Genomic DNA, 22,392 nt, shown 5'->3' on the forward strand with positions numbered 1-22,392 from the left:
AGTGAGCTGAAATACAAAGTAAAATTTTAGTAAATGTTAGCTGGCAAATACATTAGCCCTTTTTTTCTGTTTTAATAAAATGGAGGCTGGGTAGCTTATCACGAGATTTATTTAGGTGGCAGTTGTGGAGGTTGAAAGCTCTCAGTTGTCAGGCTCTGGTGAGGCCCTCTTGGTGGCATCATAACATGGCAGATGGTAGCAGTGCTTTTAGCATGCAGGAGTCAGACTCCGGGTCCGGGTTTTCTTTGCTGTTGCTCTGGAACGAGTTAGGTTTTTTTTTTTTTTTTTTTTTTTTTTTTTTTTTAATTTTCCTTCTAATTTTATTTCTTAATTTACTTACTTTTTAGAGGGATTTCTCCATTGTTGGCTTCGGCACCAATTAACTGAATTCCACTACTCACTGATGACACAGGAAAGACTCCAGAATCGCTTTCCAGGTGCCAAGAGTTCCCCTCTCAAGGCCACAGTGGAGAAAGCCTTAGCTTGTAGCCTACTGAATGCAGCAGTGCACCGTGGAATCCTTGAAGCGCGACCGCGACCTGTTCCGCGTCTTGGGTCGGTACTGCTCCAAGAAAAGCAGCTGTTTGGTGTTGAATGCGCCCCTTCGTTTTTGTCGGATAAATTGAACTGCTTCGTCATTCTTCATTCCACATTCTATCAAAGCGAGTGCCACCAGCACGGGAGCCCTTCCTAGCCCTGCCACACAGTGCACGGCCACACAGGAACCAGGCTCCTCACGAAATTTGGTTTCTAACAGGTTCAGCCAATCATCCACTAAGTCATCAGGGGGTGGGGCTCCATCAGTGTAGGGCAGGTCTAGAACCCGGATGCCACAGTTCTCCACTAGAGCTTTATCGTAGGTGGCTTCGCAAACTCTGACCAAGGTTGTCACTCCGTAGCTCTTCAGTTCCTCTGTGAACTTTGGCAGCATAGCCATGGTGGGGTTGTGAGTTATCAGGAAACGCATGTTGTCGTAGCAGATCTCCACTGGCGCTGGATGGTTCATTCTGGCAAACGAGAGTGCCCGCGTGGGTGATGGGAAAGCAAAAACATTAAGATCATCGAAAGGACTACTTTTGTTCTTTTTCTTTATTCGGTTTGTTTACTCTGTGTGAGGCTTCTCCAAAATGGGGCAGAAGTATTTAAAATTCATTCGAATTCAACCTGGGCCTCAGCGTCTGTAGATGGATTCCTTGAGACTTCAGGAACATCCAGCTACGTGCCGAACTCATCTATCCGGCCTACATTTAGACACTAGAGAGACAACAGTGGTGGTTGTCTTCGACCTTTGTTTACCCGAAGCTTGATTTTACCAGAGTCATTAAAGGAAATATACTTGCAGTAACTTTTAAGGACCGCCTCGGTGTCCAGGTGTCCAGAGTCTTCAAGGCGCAGGTGATTGAACACGGCACATGGAGTCCCCAAGGTCACTTGCCAGGGAAATTGCTGTGCTGAGCCTGGCAGAAATTGATTCTCAAATTTGGAATCGCCATAAATGTGGAATGTGTTTTCCACCAAAGTCCTGGGTGATTGAGGAGCTGCGGTCTGGTCTCCCTGCCAGCTTATGCCTTACATACACATCCCGCCAGGCCCGCTGGCGGCACGTGACCCTGCAATCATCCTGCCTCCCTGGCTACTGCCGTGTCTCTGCCACCACCACGCGGATGCCGAGAGGGCCTCGCCTTGCTCTGAGCTGAACAAAGCTCCCCTACCCCAGCACCTAGCCATGGACCCTGCACCCTAGCCAATCGGACCACCGCCACCCCGCTATAAATTTATTATGTTTTGCTTGCAAAACAATGAGTTTCGTTATGACGTCTTCATCCACATATATCGGCTCATAGCTGCTGTCTGCTTCCCTTTGTCCCTCTCCCACCCTTTCTCCTCCTCTGCCTTCTCTCAAACAGTCCTCCTCACGTTTTCATGTCCTCCAGTTATGAGCCGAAATACATCTATTTAAAATCTATATTTTGGCTTCTGATGAAAAATCGGATACTAAGATTTTTAATCTGGTTTATTTTGCTCACTGTGGTCCCTAGTTCCAGCCATATTCTGCAAAACTCAGTTTTCATCTTTATCACAAAATGACTTCCTTCGGGGGTATGTATACCGCGGTTTCTTGATTCAGCACGTAGTGACAGACGTCTGAACTGGTTCTGTATGGCGGCTCTTACTAGCAGAAAGTGGCAAACACACACGCAAGTATCTCCGAAGCGGGTGGCCTTGGGTTCTCCGCGGCTACACCAGCAGTGAGTAAGGACCGCTCTTGAATATCCTGACCAGCATGCCTTTTGTCCTCTTGCTGCTAGCCCTCTCCCTGGCTTACATGACCACAAAGTGATTATTGGCACTATCCAGAAGGCTAATAATGCCAGACTTTTTTTTTTTTAATTTTAAATGCTTATTGGCCTTTGGCATTCCAGGCAGAAGTCTCCAGCTCTTTAGTCTATGAAAGGATGATTTGGGACTTTCGGTGTTTGGGTTTTAGAGGTCTTCATCTGACATCATCAGCCCCTGTCAGGAGATTGTTGGCAAAGAACTCCCCCTGTTCTTCTATCTCCATTGCTGTGCAAAATCTTTTAAATTTCATGTGTTCCCATTTATCAAAATTTCCCAGTTATTTTTTGAGCTCTTTTCTGAAACCTTTCGCCAGTGCCTATTTTTTGGAAGTGTTTCTCTTGTTTCCCCCGGCAGTTCCAAAGTTTCAGTATCTACATTAAAGTCTTTGAAATATTTTGAAATTTTTGTCCAGTGTGAGTCCTATGTCCACTCTTCTTCACATGGATATCTAATTTTCTCAGGACAATACCTAGAAGAGGTGGTCATTTCTCCAAGGGGCCTCTAGCGATGTGGGTTTATTTCCGGTTTTCTGTTCTATTTCACAAGTCTGTTTGGGGGTCAGTACCATTTCTATTTTTACTGAGGCACTGCAGCAGAATTCAAGATTACTCATTGTATACTTAGAGCATTGCTCATTTGGCTAAGGATTGTTTGAGGTATTCAGGGTCTTGTGTATTATTGTAAGAATTTTTTCTATTTCTGTGAAATTTTGATGAGGGCTGCAATAAGTGGGTAAAAAGCTTTCACTGTTTCATCCACTTTCATAGTATTAATTTTGCCAATCCATGAATATAGGATCTTTCCACCTTTGGATATTGTATTCGATTTCTTTCTTTAGTCTTTGGAAAGTTTTCCTTGTAGAAAACTTTCACCTCCTTTGTGGGGTTTATTGGTGGTGGTGCTGGTGGTGTGTGTGTCTCTGTGTGTTGTTTTGTTTTTTAAAGAGCTATTTTGCATAGATTTTTTTCTTCTTTCTTTACATGTTTACAATGACAAGTGATAGGTAAAGTGCTGATTTTAGACATTGATTTTTTTGATGTTTGTCAGGTCTAAGAGCTTTGTGGCAGACTCTTTAGAGTCCTTTAAATGTAAGACTATGCCGTACACAAATAGAGATAGTTCAACTACTTCCTTTCCTATTTTAATATATATATATACACATATATATGTATATATGTGTATATATATATATATATCTTGACTATTGCTCTAGCTAAGAATTCAATCACTATATTGAATAAGGGTAGAAATACTGGTTAAGGGAAGGTTTTCACTGAAGATGTGGTCCCCTAACACCAACTGAAATGTTAACCTAGTCAATGTTTATCAATAAAAAATGGGAGTCAGATATTGGGATGAATGCCTGAAAGATCAGAGAACAGGGAGCAACCACCAACTGCTTCCTACCTCCTCCTCTGTCCAAAAGAGCCTATATCCTCTCTCATCTCTGCCTTATCTGTCTTCTCTGTCTGTGGTCCCTCAAACCTCTATGATTAGTCAGTGGCCAGTTCTGCCCTCTGACTCCAAGCAAGCTTTATTTGTCAGAACACAATTAAAATAACACACAACCACTGACGACCTCTCGACTTCCAAATAGAGTCAATGTATTCTACTTCCTCCTACAATAAGCACCCTTCTCTGCTCCAAAATGCAGTACAAACCTTTTATGTCCATGGTTCTGCAACCAGATGACAGATCAGGAATGCCAAAGAGCCCCTTCTCCTCCCCACATGTGTCCATTCTGTTTAAATGAAGTTGCAGAAGAAAAACCATTTTCATCCCTTCTTATTGATTTGACCTTACTGATCTGCCAGGATAAATATACAGACAAAAAGACCAACTACAAGCTTAAACATCTCCCACCTTTTAAAAATCAGCCCCTGAGTGCTCGGAGCCAGCCTACCCACCCAGTGACCTGTGATATCTCCTCCTAACAACCCATGGTGCCTCAGTCTGACTGGACAGTCTTAATAAGGATTAAGAGATGAACTACAAAGCCTACTACTTAACAAGATAGTGAGATGCCCACTTCTTATATATTCAAATAAGACCCCACACAAATGTCACACATGAAAACACTAAGAAACTTCTCTTAACTGTCACGAAAAGTGCCCACTCCTTTTCAAGAGTGTGATGCTCTCCCTGAGAATTCATCCTGTCTTTCTTGTAACGTAGATATTCTTCATTAAAATGTTCATCTCGATTCTGTCTTAGTAAATACTTTGACCCCTCTGTTTTGTGTTTGCCATTACTGTCAGGTCAGTAAGGTGTAGTTGGACTTTCTTTGGACTTCTAGTTCCCAAATAATGACACAGAGACTTTTTTTAAAAGTATAAATGCTTGGCCTTAGTTAAGGCATGTTCCCAAATAGCTCTTATAACTTAAATTAACCTGTTTATATTAATCTGCATTCTGTCACATGGTTCGTTACCTCTTCTCCATACTGTATATCCAATTTCTCCATGTCTTGCTGGCAAATCCTGTTTCTCTTCTTTTCTGAGTTCCTATCTCTTCCCAGAAGTCCCGCCTATCATCTTCTGCCTAGCTACTGGCCATTTTGCTCTTTACTAAACCAATCAGAAGGTACCTTGGCAAGGACACATCTTCACAGCATGCAAAAAGATTATCCCACAACAGCAATGTCATAAGGAATCTGACATAAAGAGTGGGTTACTCCTAAGATGAAGTCATAATAATGTCTTATTATGGGACTTCACAGTGTGTGCTCTGGGTGGCTATATCCTGCTGTTACCTCTTCCTGTTTTTTCTCCACTTTCTGTCTGTCATAAAAGGAACAGCTTTCTCGACATGGTTCCACTACTACTCTCTGTCTTCCCACAGTCCTACAATCTATGGGATTTCAACTGCAGGTTGAAATCTCTGTATTTAGGAGCCCTTCTCCCTTATGTTGTATCTGGCAGGCATTTTGATCACAACAATGAGGATTCTCACTAACACAAGGACAATGCAGCATGTTCTGTGCCATTTCTTAAATAGAATGTGTGCTTCATCTCAGCCCAGCCAGCTTTGCACTGCCATGTCTTATTCATAAGTAATAAACCTCTCGATTAAAGAGGAAAACATTCTGTATTATCTAATATTATGAAGTCTTACTTGGCATCAATGCTCTTTGCTTATTCCTTCATCCTCAAATTAATTGTTTTACCTCTAGGTGTCTAGACAATAACATTACGGTTGAGCTAAGTAATTGCCTAAGATAATTGCACTTAAGTAGCAATTAACTCTCCTAGTTGACATGTGATTGTAAACAATTGTCAAGTTTATTAACTGATCACAGTGTTGTCTTCCACAGGAGACAACAAAAATTTCAAGGTAAAAAGATGGCCCAGAGGCAAGAGAAGCTTTTAAGAGAGAGCCATGGGCAGGGGTTTCCCTCTGTTGTCTGGTAGTTTACCCCAAGAGTTACCCTTAATTGTTTATATTTTTATAAAAAATAAATTATATAAATATAAATTTGTACATACTCCTATTTGGACACATAATTTTGATAAGAATCTAGCAAATAACCTTGTCACAGATGGGTATGAGAAGTAAAATCTCCATGATCCTTACTATAAGCCTCTCTGACTTCACTGGCTAAGTCACAAGTCTCTCAAACATGTACTCTCTATTCAGGGACTCAAGGAGGGTATTGGCAATGTCATCTATATGATGGAGTAATTGCTATAGATTCATGACAACTGATTCCCTTGCATTTAGACAGACATTTTCTGGCATGCTTTAAATGAGCATATAGGATCAACAGCATCTGTTCCTTTTTGAGTTCTGATGATCAGCAGCTAGGCTAACTCTCTAGAATTTAAGATCATTGTAATCACCAGATAATGTCTCATTGTATGTTAATTCTCAAGTTTGCTTTTCAAAAAACTTTGGAACAATGTGGTGAAGAGCTAATATAAAGGAAGAAATTGTCATGTATCTGTCTTAGGATTTTCTATTGATGTGAAGAGTCACCAAGACCATGGAAACTATTATAAAGGAAAGCATTTAAGTGAGGTGGTTTAGTGCATTATCATCATGGCAGGACATGGTGGCAAACAGATATGAAACTTGGTGCTGGAGAAGGGGTGGAGAGTTCTACATCTTGATGCACAGGCAACAGGAAGTGAACTGTGTCAGTGGGTATAGCTTCCACACAGGAGACTTCAAAGCACCCCCCACGGTGACACACTGCCTCCATCAAAGTCACACCTACTTCAACAAGGCCACACCTCCTAACAGTGCCACTCCTTGTGGGAGACATTTTCCTTCAAACCACCACACTACCTAACACAAAACTGCATCAACTCGGTGTATCTTCACTTCTGCACAAATAGGATTAGGCAGATTTCACAATGCTTGTGCAAATGGACCATCAGGTTTCTCTGTCATGGTGCTTTATCGTCGTGGGTGGTGGGAAATGAAACAGAAAATATGCCCTCACCTGACGCAGCAACATAACCTGCAAAATGACGGAATTCCTACAGCTCTTCCTGAGTGATCCACACAGGCATCGGTGTTCTGCGGTCGAGGGGCTGTTGTATAGTTTTGTTCTCATAGTCTGCGGAATGATGAGAACTGTGATGGTAAATCGTGATTGAGTCTGAACGGATCTAGAATCAGCTCGGAGTGAAGCTGCTAGGCACACCCTGAGAGATGTCCCCTGAGTCACTTATCTGAAACAGGAATGCCCACCTTAAACGTGGCCTGCATCTTCCAGATGAAAGGGATTTTGCTCTGCCTCTTTGCTGGCAAGTGCTGCTGCTGCTCCTGCCTCTGGTATTCCTGCTGCTTATGTTGCTACATTCCTCTCCTGCCTTCTCCATCCGCTTCTTCATGCTTTTGAGTGGAGATGAGTGTGGTTCTCCAGGAATCTTCTAGGCTCCAGGAGCAGACTAAGACTGCTAGGGAACCCAGTCCCATGGCCAGAGCAGCTACTGGCTTCACAGTTTCATCTGCATGAAGAAGCCATGGTTAGACCATTCATTGAAAATATTTATTATAGCTGGATGGTGCATGTCTTTAATCCCAACACGTGGGAGGCAGGAGGATCTCTGTAAGTTCGAGGCCAGCCTAGTCTACGGAGTGAGGTCCAGGAGAGCCAGAGCTAAACAGAGAAACACTGTCTTGAAAAACAAGCAAACGAATGAACAAAAAAATCATTATTGTGATTCTCTTTCTCTGGAGCATGGGTTAACAGCATCTAAGTACCTTCAAGGAGTCTAATTCTCTTCTTGCTTTGAGCTAATGTCAATGTCCCCAAATCCATTAAACCTACATAATTATGGAGATCCTGCAAATGTGTAATAACCCGTGAGTGTCTCCCAGAGGCTATCCATGAGGCCACAGCCAAATTGCTTCACCAACCAAAGCACTAGTTCTTTTGATTAAAGCACTAACTGGAGAAAGCAACTGCCAGGAGTCTCGTCTGTCTGAGACTGCAGCGTGGGGTCAGTGAATGTCAGACGACATTCTTTTACTTCACTTCGGATTTATATCATATTTAAAAGCATCTTAATCACTCTCCGTCTTGCTGCTGAATTCTTCTCCCTGGTTCACAAGCTTCTAGAACTAACTTAAAGGAATTTTCTTCTTGTGGCACATCGTGAAGACTGTTCCTGTCTGATTTGTACAGAACCACTTGAAAAGAGAGTTTTGGCTTACAGTGACTGAGTCATGAAGTCACCTAAGCCTGCTCTTTCTTCTTCAGCTGAAATGAGTTCCATTTTCTCCTTCTCAAGCTGTAGTATTTCTTCCTTTTTATATGTCAAATTAATCTCTGCCCTTAGAATTATGATCACCCAGAGGAACCTTCACTGGCTTGGTAAAGGATTTGTTGGAGTAAACAAAACATCTGTTTTCTTTGACGTTCTATTCTGCTGCTGGCTTGAGTGTGCCAATCCTTTTGAACTAACAACACAGCTTCTGCCTCCATTTGGGGACCTGCCATTAATGGGGAGTTCTCGAGTAGCTCCAGTTAGCTAGACAGCCTTACTTAGGGAAGATTCTGGGTAAACCTAGTGAAGGCTAGCATGTTTGAAGCATTAAAAGCTTTTCACACTGAATTATACAAATCTCTCGAGAAACTCAGTGAACAGTAGTGGCTTCAGTCTGTGCTAAATCTTTTGTGATTTTTCACTTGAGAGCTTTGCTAACATTTCTGTTTCCTGAGCAGTGCTTTGAAACCCATATTCAGTCATTTCCCTTCAGAAGATTCCAGAAATAACGAGTATGTTTTATTTGGGGACGTTTGGTTGCGGGTCCATTTTTTCTTTTTGTTTAACCTTATGATGACACGAACATAACAGAAATGTAAATAAGTAAACAAAATAAATCACACTCTCTCCTCATAGCTTGCTCTGTCAGGAATCTCTCCCAATCCACTCTTCAATGCACCAACTTTTGATACAGTTTTAAATTAATCAGACATGCACCTGTAGCCTTGATTTGGTTTCTGCCTTCTAGCTACATGGTTTGCTTTGGTCTCTGCTGCTAATACTGGTCTCTTTAACATTAACACTTTTAAAATGGTTCCATATCATGCATGTAGCTGGATCTCATTGCCTAGAGTGATCGGATGGATGGGCAAGAGGAAATACAGTCGTTTTCCTATGCCTGCTGATGTCTGCAGTTTAAAATATGTATTTACTGTAAGCAAGTGCACATCTCCATGTATTTATTTCACTTCTAGATTTTACTTTTAATTTTCAAATAATAATCATAAATTCACAAGGTAAAGGTGACTTTAGGGAGTAGATACACATTTTTTTTTGCTAAAAAGTTTTATTTTTGTTTTCTTTTTTTTTTCATAAGCTCAACCAAACTGCATTTTGAAAGGATATTCTAGTGTATACTCTCACCAGCAATGCAGTGGAGACATCTATTTTCTCCTTTTCCTACCAACATTATTCGTTTTTAAAAATTTGCCAGTCTAGTTGGGGAAGAGTGTCATTTTGCTGTGTTTAAAATTGCATTTGAGCTTAACAGTGACAGCAATATTTTACATGTTCACGCGATATTTCATCTCCATTTTTATTAATTACCTATCCAGAACTTGTATTCAATTTTCTGCTTTGCATCATACAGTCATAAATCTCATAGCAATGTTCCAGTCAGTGATAGACACATAAAGATAGAGAATCCACCAGATTAAAATGGAATTCACAATTTCCTATTGCTAGTAACTTGGTACCATCATAACATCACAGTGCAATTTATAATTGTCATAGTTATCATGATGCTGCTGTCAACAAGCTATTGTGCTGCTAGGTATGTAAAAGTATTGCAAATAGAGCTATATACAGCACATAGCGAAAATTAACAACCACTGCTGGTTGTATATCAAATAAACTAATTTTAGACAATGCTTTTGCTATTAAGGTTCCCCTTAGGCTGTGCTGGGCTGGCATCTCATGTGGACAGCACACATTGTGTCTTCAGGACCACATTTGTTTTCCACTTACACTGTTTGGGTTTGTGTATGAACAGCCTATGATGCTGATATGCTGATATGCCATGGCTTCTCTTAGTGAGCATCTCAGAATTTATCCCTTTATATGACATGTATGACTGTGATGCATGAGAATTAAACGTATTTAGGAAGCCTATTCCTTCAGTTCATTAGCATCTAGGTTTGTTTATTACATCTTGTGGAATATGACTTGCAGCCAGTCATTTCCAAAGTAGGTAAGATTTTTATCTTAATATATTTCCTCTCTTCTAAATTGTTATTTTCAATTTTCATATTTTATTCCTATTAATTTCTGTGGGTTTTATTTTTTGTATATGCAATGACATAAATATCAAAACTTATTTCCCTTCAAGTACGGTTGGTTTTAAGATATAAATACTCAATATTTTACTCACAGATTTAAAATAAAAAATTAACAAGTACCAAGACTGCACAGTTACACAAATTCATTTCTTGATTTTTTTCTACTTGTAACTGAATTTTAATCAATTAAAATAATACACCCGCTTTTAACTAATGTAATATTGAATATGATATGCTTCAAAATAGTCTTTGTAATAGTCATAGATATTTCTCTTCATTAGGCTCCAATTTTAGCATATCATATTTTGTAAGATAATACTGATGTGTGGGATAAACTGTGATTCTGTAAATAAAGGTAATCTGGGAGCATTTATTGCCTTTAAACTTCATATTAATAAATTTCATGTGCCAATTTTATATAGTAACTGTTAAAATGAAGTTTTATTTTATTCTTTTAACAGACCTTATCATTTCTTAGCATTTCACATAGACCTTTTTTGAAACTGGTCTTCATATCAAAAGTTGATTTCTATTTTTTATGTATCAGTTGCACTGATGTGAGGAACGATACTGATCTTGTAAACACAGTCATCAAAAATCTTATATTGGTGTCTAACGGGACTCTGGGGCGTTGCAGATGCTGATGAGATTTATTGGTATTTATTTACTTATTTATTTATTTTGGTTTTTCGAGACAGGGTTTCTCTGTGGCTTTGGAGCCTGTCCTGGAACTAGCTCTGTAGACCAGGCTGGTCTCGAACTCACAGAGATCCACCTGCCTCTGCCTCCCGAGTGCTGGGATTAAAGGCATGCGCCACCATCACCCGGCTTTATTGGTATTTTTTCTTTCATGTGCTGATTACTTGAGGGTAATGACACTCAAGAGCCAGATTAAGAATGAAATGTGCAGGTGGTTTGTCTTGCTCTGTCCGCAAGCATTACAATGTTTTTATAATTGTCCATGATTATTTTCCTTATATATTTTATACAACTATACCTTATCAGTTTATAAAGTATTTCCCGGAATTTATTAGCAAAGAGGTTAGGATTATTCATTTGAAAAGTAATCTATTGTATTTACTAAGGTACTCATGTTTTCTTACTTTATTTCATAGCATAATAAATAGCATTAATTGATTATATTTGGTTATCCATTCTTTTATTTATTCTTCGGCAAGGTCTGACTTTTCGAAGTGTATCATTCTATTAAACTATAGATACTTTTAATGACTGCATATTTTTTCAATTTTCGTAACTATATCCATCAGAACAATGAATGTATTCTTTATTCTTCAGGTATTTTTGTTTAGTATTAGCACCATGGTAATTCTGAATTCATGCAATAAGTTTGAAACTCATTATTTTTTTCTTTTTGAGGTGTGGTATACGTAGACTAGCAGATTATGTCCTCTGTCTGTGTAACTGAGTGGACTGTTTCCAGGCTGAGGGACTTTCTAGTGAACTTCCTTTTGAATCCTCTCTGTTTTTTAATGTATGTGTTTTTCACTTTGAAGTCAGTGTTGTTTCATAATACTCTAATAACTATTTCCTAGGTAATAACCCATTGTGTTATCACAAACACCTAATGCTATTGATGCTGTAAAGTGAGACACATTTGTATCAACAGACCAAGGTACACGTCAGTCTGTCTTCCCGCTCTGTTGCAGAATTCATCCTTATACATGACAACTAAGCAGCCTCTTACTCTGAGGGCTATTATACACAAAACCTTCAATGATACATCAGTTATTCATCCACAACGAGGCAGAAAAATAACCTGTTTAGACAAAACAGAGGTAGACAACATCACAAAATCTTTACAAAATACAGATAATCCATATTTAGGATCATTAAAACCAAAACCAATGTTTAAAAAGAATCTCCAAGCCGGGCGGTGGTGGCGCATGCCTTTAATCCCAGCACTTGGGAGGCAGAGGCAGGCAGATCTCTGTGAGTTCGAGACCAACTTGGTCTACAAGAGCTAGTTCCAGGACAGGCTCCAAAACCACAGAGAAACCCTGTCTCAAAAAACAAACAAACAAACAAACAAAAAAAGAATCTCCAATAAATTTTTAACAAAAAGTAATTGACGTTGACTCTCAAAGAACTGCCATTAAGTGTCCTACTATAAATATTTTCTTCAGTCTAACAGGCTCATGCCACTAGGTTTCATTTTCCAGTTCCCATTGTATGTGTGTGCATGTGGGATATGGTGTGTGTGTGTATTGTGTGGTGTGTGTCTGTAAGGGTTGGTATGTGTGTGTGTGTATTGTGTGGTGTGTGTCTGTGTGGTGTGTGTGTGCTATAGTGTGTTTTTGTGGTGTGTGGTGAGTGTGTGTATTGTGCATGCATGCATGTGTGCGTGTTTGTGGTGTGTGTATTGCAGTGTTTGCATGGTTTGTGTATGTGAGAGAGACTTTGTGTTTGTGGTATGTGTGTGAACATGCATTTATGAGTGTGTAGGTGAATACATGTGTGGTGTGTGAGCCTATGTGTGTGTGTAGTATGTATGTATGTGTGTGATTGTCTATGTGGGTGTGTATGGTGTGTGTGTAATTGTCTATGTGAATATGTATGGTGTGTGTGTCATTATCTATTTGAGTGTGTATATGATTGTCTATGTGAGTGTGTATGCACATGTGTGTGTGTGATTGTCCATGTGAGTGTGCATGTGTATGTGTGATTGTGTAAGTGTGTATGGCATGTGTGTATGTGATTGCCTATTTGAGTGTGTATGGTGTGTGTGCACGTGTGTGTCTGTGTGTGTGATTGTCTATGTGGGTGTGTATGGTGTGTGTGGTTGTCTATGTGGGTGTATATGGCATGTGTGCATGTAATTGTCTATGTGTGTATGCACATGTTTGTGTGATTGTTTATGTGTGTGTGTGTGTACGTGTGTATGTAGGGGAAAACTGTCAATGAAATAAAGCTCTCAAGAGGTGTTCATCTCTTCTAGGGTCTAGTTCTCTTAGCGAATGCCTTCAGGAGAGTTTGAGAATTATTTAAAACCCTGGACTTAAGGATTGGGTGATTTATAGGAACTATTTATTGTAGCTGTTTTCTCCAAAGGGCATTTACATCCAGGATGTAACTAATTTATACAACTATAGGAAAGACGCTAATCAATCTCATAGCAACTGTAAGGTAGAAAATTATGTGCTTAGAAGCTAGAGGGAGGAAACATTAGAAAGGCTAAGATTCAATTAAATGGGAATAAGTAATTTGTTAGGGAAAACGTAATGGCTTTTCCATGCTTTGTGTTTTCTGCTAGTGTCTCCCTAGGGTGGCGGTCTGTGTATGCACAGGGCTCTAACTGGGTGCAGATGGCTCACAACTGGAGCTGAAGGAGAAGCATGATGGTGGACAGAGGATCTCAGCTTAAGAATTAGGTTCACTGCATCCTATCAGCACATTAGAGATCCCCTTTGAATTCAGCTGTCGTAATTTCTCTAAATTAAATAAATGCTACTCTTAGGGAAGTTTGATGCATTAGGTAATTTAATTAAGTTGGCCATGGGTATCAATATTACAATTATGAAAATACTGAAAGAATTGAACAGTGATATAAAATTGACTGAGGATGGGAAAATAGAGGTGCACATTAGGATTAGAGCCAGGAGAAGATGTTTAAGGAAGGTGAAAGTAGCCCCAGGGTTTGCTATTTACTTATGCTTCCTTTGCTTCCCTCTTCTTCTCTCTCCCTTTTCATTAATTCAACACGTACTTAGCAGATACCCCTACAAAGGAGTCTAAGGAGAACTGACAGCCTAGAGAAGCTTTCAGTCTGGCACCCCCCATCTCTAATGCACACACTATAATGCTATGTATGTCTAGGGTTTCTAGACAGAGCAGAAGTTCTAAGCATTAACTAAATGGAGCAAGCACATTATCAGAGTGTGAGACTCATTCTCACTTGTTACAGGATGTATATGATGGAGGAAGGTCATTGGCTAATAAAGGAACTGCCTTGGCCCATTTTATTGGTTAGAAGATAGGTGGGAGGAGTAAACAGAACAGAACACTGGGAGGAACAGGAAGTGAGCTCAGACTCCACAGCTCTCCCCTCAGGAGCAGACGCCTGAGAGAGACACCATGCCCCGCTCCCGGGCAGACACACGCCATGAAGCTCCGACCCAGGATGGACTAGGCTAGAATCTTCCCGGTAAGACCGGTTCTCACAGATTATTAGAGATGGGTTGATCGGGATATCAGAATTAGCCAGTAAGGGCTAGAGCTAAAGGGCCAAGCAGTGTTTAAATGAATACCGTTTGTGTGTTATTTCTGGTAAAGCTAGCCGTGCGGGCGGCTGGGGTGCTGGGGACGCAGCCCCGCCGCCCTTATTACTACACGTATAGCTATAACACACAATACACAAAGCTGGAAGGCAGTGATGGGCTGAACTGGACAATGAGATCCTCACAACCGGCTGGTCCAGACTGCCCTGGACTCTGAGTGTTGAAATACGGAGCGGTGGGCTGTGTCCCGCCACCCGGCTAGCTTTACCCGAAATAATTACACGGAAACTGTATTCTTTTAAACACTGCCTGACCCATTAGTTTCAGTTTCTTATTGGCTAGCTTTTACATATTGATCTAACCCATTTCTATTAATCTGTGTAGCCCACGAGCTGGCTTACCAGGAATGATCTTAACCTGCGTCTGTCTGGAGTGGGAGAATCATGGCGACTCCCTGACTCAGCTTCTTTCTCCCAGCATTCCGTTCTGTTTACTCTGCCTACCTAAGGGTTGGCCTATCAAATGGGTCTAGGCAGTTTCTTTATTAATAAGAAATCACTCCCACATCATTTCCCCTTTTTCTGTTTAAACAAAAAAAGAAAGGCTTTAACTTTAACATAGTAAAATTACATATAGCAAAACAGTTATCAAGCAAGAATTACAGTTACAATATTTATATCTATTTTATCTTTTATCATAACTAAGGAAAACTATAACTATCTATTCATTCTTCAACTCCATCAAAGACTCCAGAAGGATATAATACTACCTAAGTAAACAAGAAATAAGAAAACTCTAGAAATGACAGAGACATCTTGCTGCCTGGACAGTCACCCAAAGTTCTTTTGTATGGTTGGGGCATCCATCTTCAGCCTTCAGGCCCATAGTATCCAGCAGACATTTCCATGAAGCAGGAAATTTCAGACAGTTCAGTCACTATCTGCTGTGTCCTGCAGAATGTCTCACAGACTCTTTCATGAGTCATGAACCCCAAAAGACCGTCTCACCTTTAGGCAAGTTCAGCAGTCCTCTCTCTGCGGGTTCTCTGTGTCCATTTTATGCAACAGTCCAGGCAAGAGCAGTTTCTTTCCCAAATGGCTATCAAACTCCATAAGGATCCTCTTCGATGCCCATCTTCCTCTTGAAGTAGATTGGTGCCACCAGGAGCAGATATGTCTCATTGTCATGAAAAGTCCTAAGTTATTAAAACATTAAATGCCATATTCTGCAGTCTTTGAAAGATATGAAGAATGTCTATCTAACTGAAATGTATCTCTATATATCTAGAAAATCTAACTAACATGACTACAAGCTTGACTATTATTGATGATTAACCATTAACCTATATTTCTTAATTATACATTACATTTTTAAATGAACTACACAATCACAATACCTTAATCAAGATCAGAAATACATATACATATAACAAAATTGACCTTAAAATCCATACTAATGCAAATTATTCATACCTATATCATTTCCCCCTTTAAATGTAAAAGAACATTTATAAACAATATTTTGGGAACATGGGCGCAGTTTTTTCTCTCCAAACTGCTTCCTGCTGAATGGGGGCGCTGTTAATCAGATCATTTAGGGTGTAACCGGTGTGCCAGGTTTATCTCAGTTGCCAGTTGAGTGAAGTAATTTTTTGAGGGTGTTCACAGGAACTTTTCGGGAGGTCGTGGTCTATCATACCATATCGGGATAGATGCAATCCACAGGGTCTGGTCCTCTGTGAAAACAAAAGAAGACCCTTTCCAAAGCATCATACCCTTAGACCCAAATTCTGAAGTCATACCCTCATGATATCCATTTTGGTTCCACTTGGCAGCCCATAGAATGAAATGTCTCTCTGTACTTAGCTCCTTCACAGTCAAAAATTTTAAAGAAAACACAATGTACATAATCCAGACTCTCTGTGAATTTTCCATTTTTACATGGTTTATTTTTCTTTATTTCTTTTAATCTCTTAACTATCTGTACTCTGTCTCTTTAAAGACTTTACCTTTTTTTTTAAACCATTAACTTTATTCTCTATATTCTTTTTCTTCTCTCTCTCAAGCCTATGTACATTCATCCAACAGTGTGGTCTTTTATGTCTGAATCTGTTTTATTGTGAATCTGTAACATTTTTTTACTATCCAGGAGCATTTCTTAAAATGTTAAGCAGTTCTTAAAAACTTAAGTTGCTCCATGTACAGGCAATACGGTACCGCCTGTGTCCTGCCCAGTTGAAAACCTTAACTGCGCTGTTTTTATGGTAATTATGGTAGTTCCTGCCTGAGACCAGCACAGTTCAGCATGGCAGAGCTGAGCCAAGCTGCTCCTGCCTTAGAGCCATTTGGTGCCCCTGAGCCACACACAGTTCCAGGCACACAGCAGTCCACATTGCCATCAAGTAAGCCGTAGAGCTTTACTCCAAATGCTCCATTCAAAAGCTCTGTCTCCCACAGGAGCCAGACAGAGATCGCAATGGCGGCACAGCCCAGAAAGCCAGCATTTTAAAACAGCCAGTTTTTTCCTGCTGCTGAGTCAGGACAATTTCTTTGTGGCACGCAACCCACAAACAGCAAAAGCTGTCTTAAATTCTCTCTCTCTCCTTTTTAAGCCCTCTCAGGTTTTACGTGGAGTTCATTAGCACGTTGGGTGCCACTCTGTTGAAATACGGAGCGGCGGGCTGTGTCCTGCCACCTGGCTAGCTTTACCCGAAATAATTACACGGAAACTGTATTCTTTTAAACACTGCCTGACCCATTAGTTTCAGTTTCTTATTGGCTAGCTTTTACATATTGATCTAACCCATTTCTATTAATCTGTGTAGCCCACGAGCTGGCTTACCAGGAATGATCTTAACCTGCGTCTGTCTGGAGTGGGAGCATCATGGCGACTCCCTGACTCAGCTTCTTTCTCCCAGCATTCCGTTCTGTTTACTCTGCCTACCTAAGGGTTGGCCTATCAAATGGGTCTAGGCAGTTTCTTTATTAATAAGAAATCACTCCCACATCACTGAGGAGGAAGCATAGTTCTGACAAGTGCCATAACAGAGTGAGTGGGACAAAGAGACCCACATGCAGGCCTGGGGAAGACCAACTCAGGATCCAAGGAGGTAGCAGGGTTTTGACCAGCCCCATGATGAACTAGGCAGGACAATGAGACCCACTTGCAAGCCTGGGACAGTCCACCTCAAGCTCTGAAGAGAAAACATAGCCTGCCTGGCACCTCGCAAGTGAGCAAATGTATGGTCTGTGATGGGAGAGAGGGGGTGGTGGTTCATGTCCTGTGGACAGAGGCAGATCTGAAGAAGTGAAAGCAATGGGGGGCTGCCTGCCTGGCTAAGGAGGGTGATTTGATTGCCACCCAGGACCATGGTGATGTCTGAGCCTGAGCTGTTGCTGGAGTCCATGTTTGGTTCATTGCCCTGATGCAGCTGCTGTCTGTGCTGATTGTGACAGGTTCCCGAAATCACCAAGGCCAAGAGGATCCGACTGTACAGAGCTGGTTCCGCCCCTCACTGACTGCAACACTAGAGAGAACAGTAGAGTTGACCCTGTAGACAGGGGCACACGCAAGCCATCCCTGAGGGCTTGAGAGGGATGCAGCTGGTACCACCACCCTCGTCTGCAGTATAGTAGTGGGGTCAAGGGAAAGATGCTCTCTACCTTCATCCCTGTGGCTTCTAGCTGGTGGGTGAGCTCATTCACCCCTTTGCAAGCTGCAGCACTTAGGAAAGCGGGCCCTGCACCTCACCTGGTCAGCAAAGCCCGAGAACATGAGCCTGAGAGATCTGGTCCCACCCCTCATCTGCCGTACAGTGGCATGGATGGAGGAGAGAAGCCCTCTCTTCCACCCCGCTATAGCTGAGGCAGGAGGGAGAGCTGGCCCTGAGGTCATAAGAACTGGAGACCTGGCTCTGCTCCTCACCAGTCTAGCACGGGAGAGCAGGCTTCGCACCTTGCCTGGGCAGCATAGTCGAGCAGTTGGGTTGGTAGAGGTGTGGGCGAGCCAGCCCCGAACTTTTGAGCATGGGGGAGCTGTCACCACTGCTTTCTGCCATGCAGAAGCACGAGTGCGGGAAGAGATACACTCCTTACACCCTCATCCTTAGCTGCTGTGACGGATGAGGTAGCTGACTTTTCCCCTTACCAGCTACGGCACTCAGTGTGCAGGCTGTGATGCAGGTGTGCTGGTTCTGAGGTTTTAAGAGTGGAGTAAGCCGGCCACATCCCCCTCAGCTGTCGTGTGGCGGTGAGGATGAGGGAAGGACACCCTTTTTCACTTGCTTTTGCCACCTGTCATGGGCAAGGGAGTTGATCAGCTGTAGGGCTCAGAAAACTGGGCCCTGCACCTTGCCTGGGAATCAAAGTAGAGCGGACCCTATTGACAGGGGTACAGGTGAAGCAGGCCAGAACACTTGAGTGTGGGAATTCTGACACTGCCCCTCCTCTGCCATATGGTGGCATGGGTGAGGGAGAGATGACCCCCTAACCCCTCGCTGCCAGCGAGAGCTGGGAGAGCTGCTCCTGAGGTCTTAGTGTGGAGCTGCTCTGCCCCCTCAGCAGTTGTAGCATTTCGGAGAGCGGCCCTGGCCCCTCACCTGGACCGCACAGCAGAGCCGTCCCTGATGGTCCAGGAGTGGGAGAGCCCACCCGGAGGACATGAGAGCAGGAGAACTGGCCCCACTCCCTGCTCATCACTGAAAGGTGTGAACCAACCAGCTGATGAGCTGATCAAACCTGCAAGTACCCAGGCTTAGGACCATGCCAACTCCAACATCCACACCGTCTCCATACCATATGATCTCCTGGAGCACATGAAGGAGTCTGTCCTGCAGACCCAAAGCTGCAGGACCTCCACAACACAGGGCAATAACAGGATGTCCAAGAGATACAGGCCAACAAGAGGATTCCCAGTGAGGGCCAGCATTAACCATGTAGCAGAAGCCAGAGGCCTTGAACCAGACCAACGACTCTTTGTAATGAACCTTTGCAAGTAAAAATAAAGGATAAAAAGGTTTACTGCATGACCCACTGTGTCACACTACAGCTTCCATGACAAGACTAATTTTTACTTTTTTTTCTCTTAAATTTTATCTTTAGTAGGGAGGTTGCCAGGGCAGAGAGCAGATATGAAGAGACAGGGAAATGAATGGGATTGAGATGCATGATGTGAAAGGCACAAAGAATAAATACAAAGAAAGATTTTTTAAAAAAAAAACTAGAAGGCTAGAAATATTGTGTTACATATTATTTTGAATGCATTATTATATTCAACAAGTATTCAGAAATAGCCTTTGACTCACACTGAGTGTCAAACACTTTACGTTAACATAGGTCAAGTTTGACATTTGCATTATGCTTAGTATAAATTGATGACTCTAGATACTAAACCTTCACCATTTTAAAACACAGTTTAATGTATACATCAATTGTTAATAATTATTGCAGCAGCTAGAACTCAGAAGGTCATTTCAGCCTTTCTGTGGACCAATATCCTTATGAGGTTAGAACAGAGTTTTACCCTGTCTCAAAAAAACCCAACCAACCAACCAACCAACCAAAGAAACAAAGCCAGATGGCTCCCCTAGGATTTCAAGCTGAAAAACAGTAGAAATAGGGCTTTGGCTCAAGTCTAATCATTAAGCCTTTTTCTTAGCCTCTGCCTCTCCCTAGAAACTTCTAAAGATCATTGGGAATGAGGAGACCACAATGAGCCGACTAGGGAATAAGCAGACTGCCGTGGGAATCTGTAAGTAGCAGCAGTTCTGGCAAGGGCAATCCACTGTGATAAGCTATGGCTTTACTTTGCTCCATGCCTTTCAGCATGTACTCACCAACTGCAAGCTTGTCAGCAAGTCTTTATTATTCTGTTTCCACTGGGGCCAAACTGTCCTTAAACTATATCACATAGCAACCTGATAGCTTCGTGACTTTTGCAAACAGGTGCCAACATTGTTTCTTTACTTGAAATATTTTAGGACCCAGTGGTGGTTAACTGTGAGCCTAGCAGAGGCAGACTGGCAGTGCCAATGGATGCAACTGAACACCAGGGTGATGTCCCTGTGTGACAACACAGTATTAGGCTCTTTGAAGTTAAAGAGAGTAGATCTTGGATGAAGTTTCTTACCATGTACAAACCAGGAAACTATCTAAGAACAAAAGGGCACAAGCCTATGTCCATTACCTTGGTTTTGTTGCTGTATTCAGATATTTACACATGTTCATACTCATAAACACTAAATATGCACAATGCTTTACACTTTAATAAAACCTGGACAAAGCTGGTAAAGGTGAGGTCAGTGAGAGAATATGACTAGTTTCCTTGAACCAACGCTGAGTTTCTGGGAAATAAGATTTGTTCTCCTTGACCTCTCTGGATCCCTGGGCACAGGGTGTGGAATTTCTATACAGAAGACAACACTGTCAGGACCCCACGTTGGTGACCCCAAAGTTTTTCTCTATCTGTATGAAGTTTTATATTTTGCAAAAAATAGCATGCCTCAGGTAGCATGGCCTCCAGAAGTGCCCTTATATTTATTATAGTCCCCTAAAGGAAGAGTTGATTTTGACCTGGGACATCGTTTGTTATTGCTGTATGCTAACATGTTCATCATCGTTTCTCTGATCTTTCAGTAAAGGTTACTCATAATTGTTGAATTATAAACTATGTTGAAAAATAAACAATTTTGGGTAGACTCCTAGCTTATTTTCAAATGTTGTGGAGTTTTCATAGGACAACAAACAAAAAACTGAAAGGGAAGAGACTGGGTGGCAAGACACCTTGGTAGTTTAGGACGTAGCCATCTCTTTTGCTTCATTGAGTAAAGATCTTGGATCCCATGCCAGTGGCTCTAAGTGTTGGGAGCTATGAACGCCCCAGATCCTGAATTTCTGGTAAACAACCTGTAATGCCTGCAGCTGCTCTGAGCATGAGACTCTCAGGTGTTCCTGATGGCAGGAGAGTGGTTTCTGATGGGTTTGGCTGGGGCATGGCGATCAGTTAAGGATCTCTATATAAGCTGCCCCTGGACACAATAAAGGGGGCATTCTTGGGGGCATTCCTGTTTCAAGGATTCTGGCATCAAGGATGACCCATGTCTCTGTCTGTGAGTCTTTGTGTGTTTCAATCTCCAGCCACTTGCCTGGTTCACGAACTGTATGGTGGCGCATAGAGCACGGACGGGCGTGGTGCGCTACATCTAAGTTTTCCAGATTTACAGTCTTACTGCTATTTAGGAAGCTTATTTGGAGACTTGGACATCAAAACCATACAGCCCACTTAGTAAATTAAATAGGACTTTAAGTTTAGAGAATATTTAGTTACATTCCGGGAGAGAGAGAGAGAGAGAGAGAGAGAGAGAGAGAGAGAGAGATTCTCTTTATTTCATTCAAGATAAAACCCTTTCTCACTGCAAGGCTATACTTCTGAGAAACCACAAAAGTGTGTGTACTTGAATTCCTTCCAATTACATCTCTGACGCCTACTGCTGAATCTGCCACTGAACTGAATGCAGTCAATACAACAAAGACGAAGACTTGGTTCCCACTGGAGACCTCATACTTCAGCAGAAAATGGCAGCATGATGATCACTGGTGACATTTATGCAATTAGAGGCTAAAGGGGGCAATTTTCAAACGGTGATACAAGGACTTCCTCAGACATGTCCCACAAACAAGAAGAATGAGATAAAACTCATTTAAATGATCTAGAAATGACTCTGAGAAAATGAAAACAATGGGGAAAAATTCACTCAAGAAGACTATCCGGTTGCAGGAAGAATTGCAGGACTCCGCACAGATGAGCTCTAATATTTCCCAGTAAAGGTTATGGAAGTTGTGCTGTGGCCCAGGGTGGGCGCTATGCTCTCTCCCTGCCGTTTGTACTCAGGGCTACGGCTTCCAGCAGAATATTCTCATTCAAGAGCATTCCCATCAACGGCAGGACACGGACACTGCACAGCCTAGCGGTCTGACTTCTCATGTCCCACCTTGTCACTGGATGGAAATTCCATTATTAAAGCAGACAGCTGAGTGCACTGGTCTG

At 41.8% G+C, this 22,392-nt stretch overlaps 1 protein-coding gene across 3 annotated transcripts; it reads right to left on the reverse strand.

The window, feature by feature from the left end:
- Positions 1-490: 490 nt before the first annotated feature.
- Positions 491-1,006, reverse strand: LOC121451996 (protein tyrosine phosphatase type IVA 2-like). Of its 3 annotated transcripts, none has more exons than XM_041657857.1 (2): positions 912-1,006; positions 491-818 (listed from the first exon to the last, which is right to left on the reverse strand). In XM_041657857.1, the coding sequence occupies exons 1-2, from the start codon at positions 1,004-1,006 to the stop codon at positions 491-493; spliced, it is 423 nt and encodes a 140-aa protein (XP_041513791.1). The 3 variants fall into 3 exon arrangements, with proteins under 3 accessions (XP_041513791.1, XP_041513790.1, XP_041513789.1); XM_041657856.1 differs by having other exon boundaries at positions 491-611; positions 687-1,006; XM_041657855.1 differs by having other exon boundaries at positions 491-1,006.
- Positions 1,007-22,392: the final 21,386 nt, after the last annotated feature.

This window comes from Microtus oregoni, unplaced genomic scaffold (genome assembly GCF_018167655.1).
Source record: "Microtus oregoni isolate MIOR12 unplaced genomic scaffold, Mior012 000008F_ref0000371, whole genome shotgun sequence".
In the NCBI taxonomy this organism is placed as follows: domain Eukaryota; kingdom Metazoa; phylum Chordata; class Mammalia; order Rodentia; family Cricetidae; genus Microtus; species Microtus oregoni.

Bases quoted from the DNA above. Each gene is read 5' to 3' on its own strand.
- LOC121451996 (XM_041657855.1), bottom strand. From the start codon at position 1,006: ATGAACCATCCAGCGCCAGTGGAGATCTGCTACGACAACATGCGTTTC.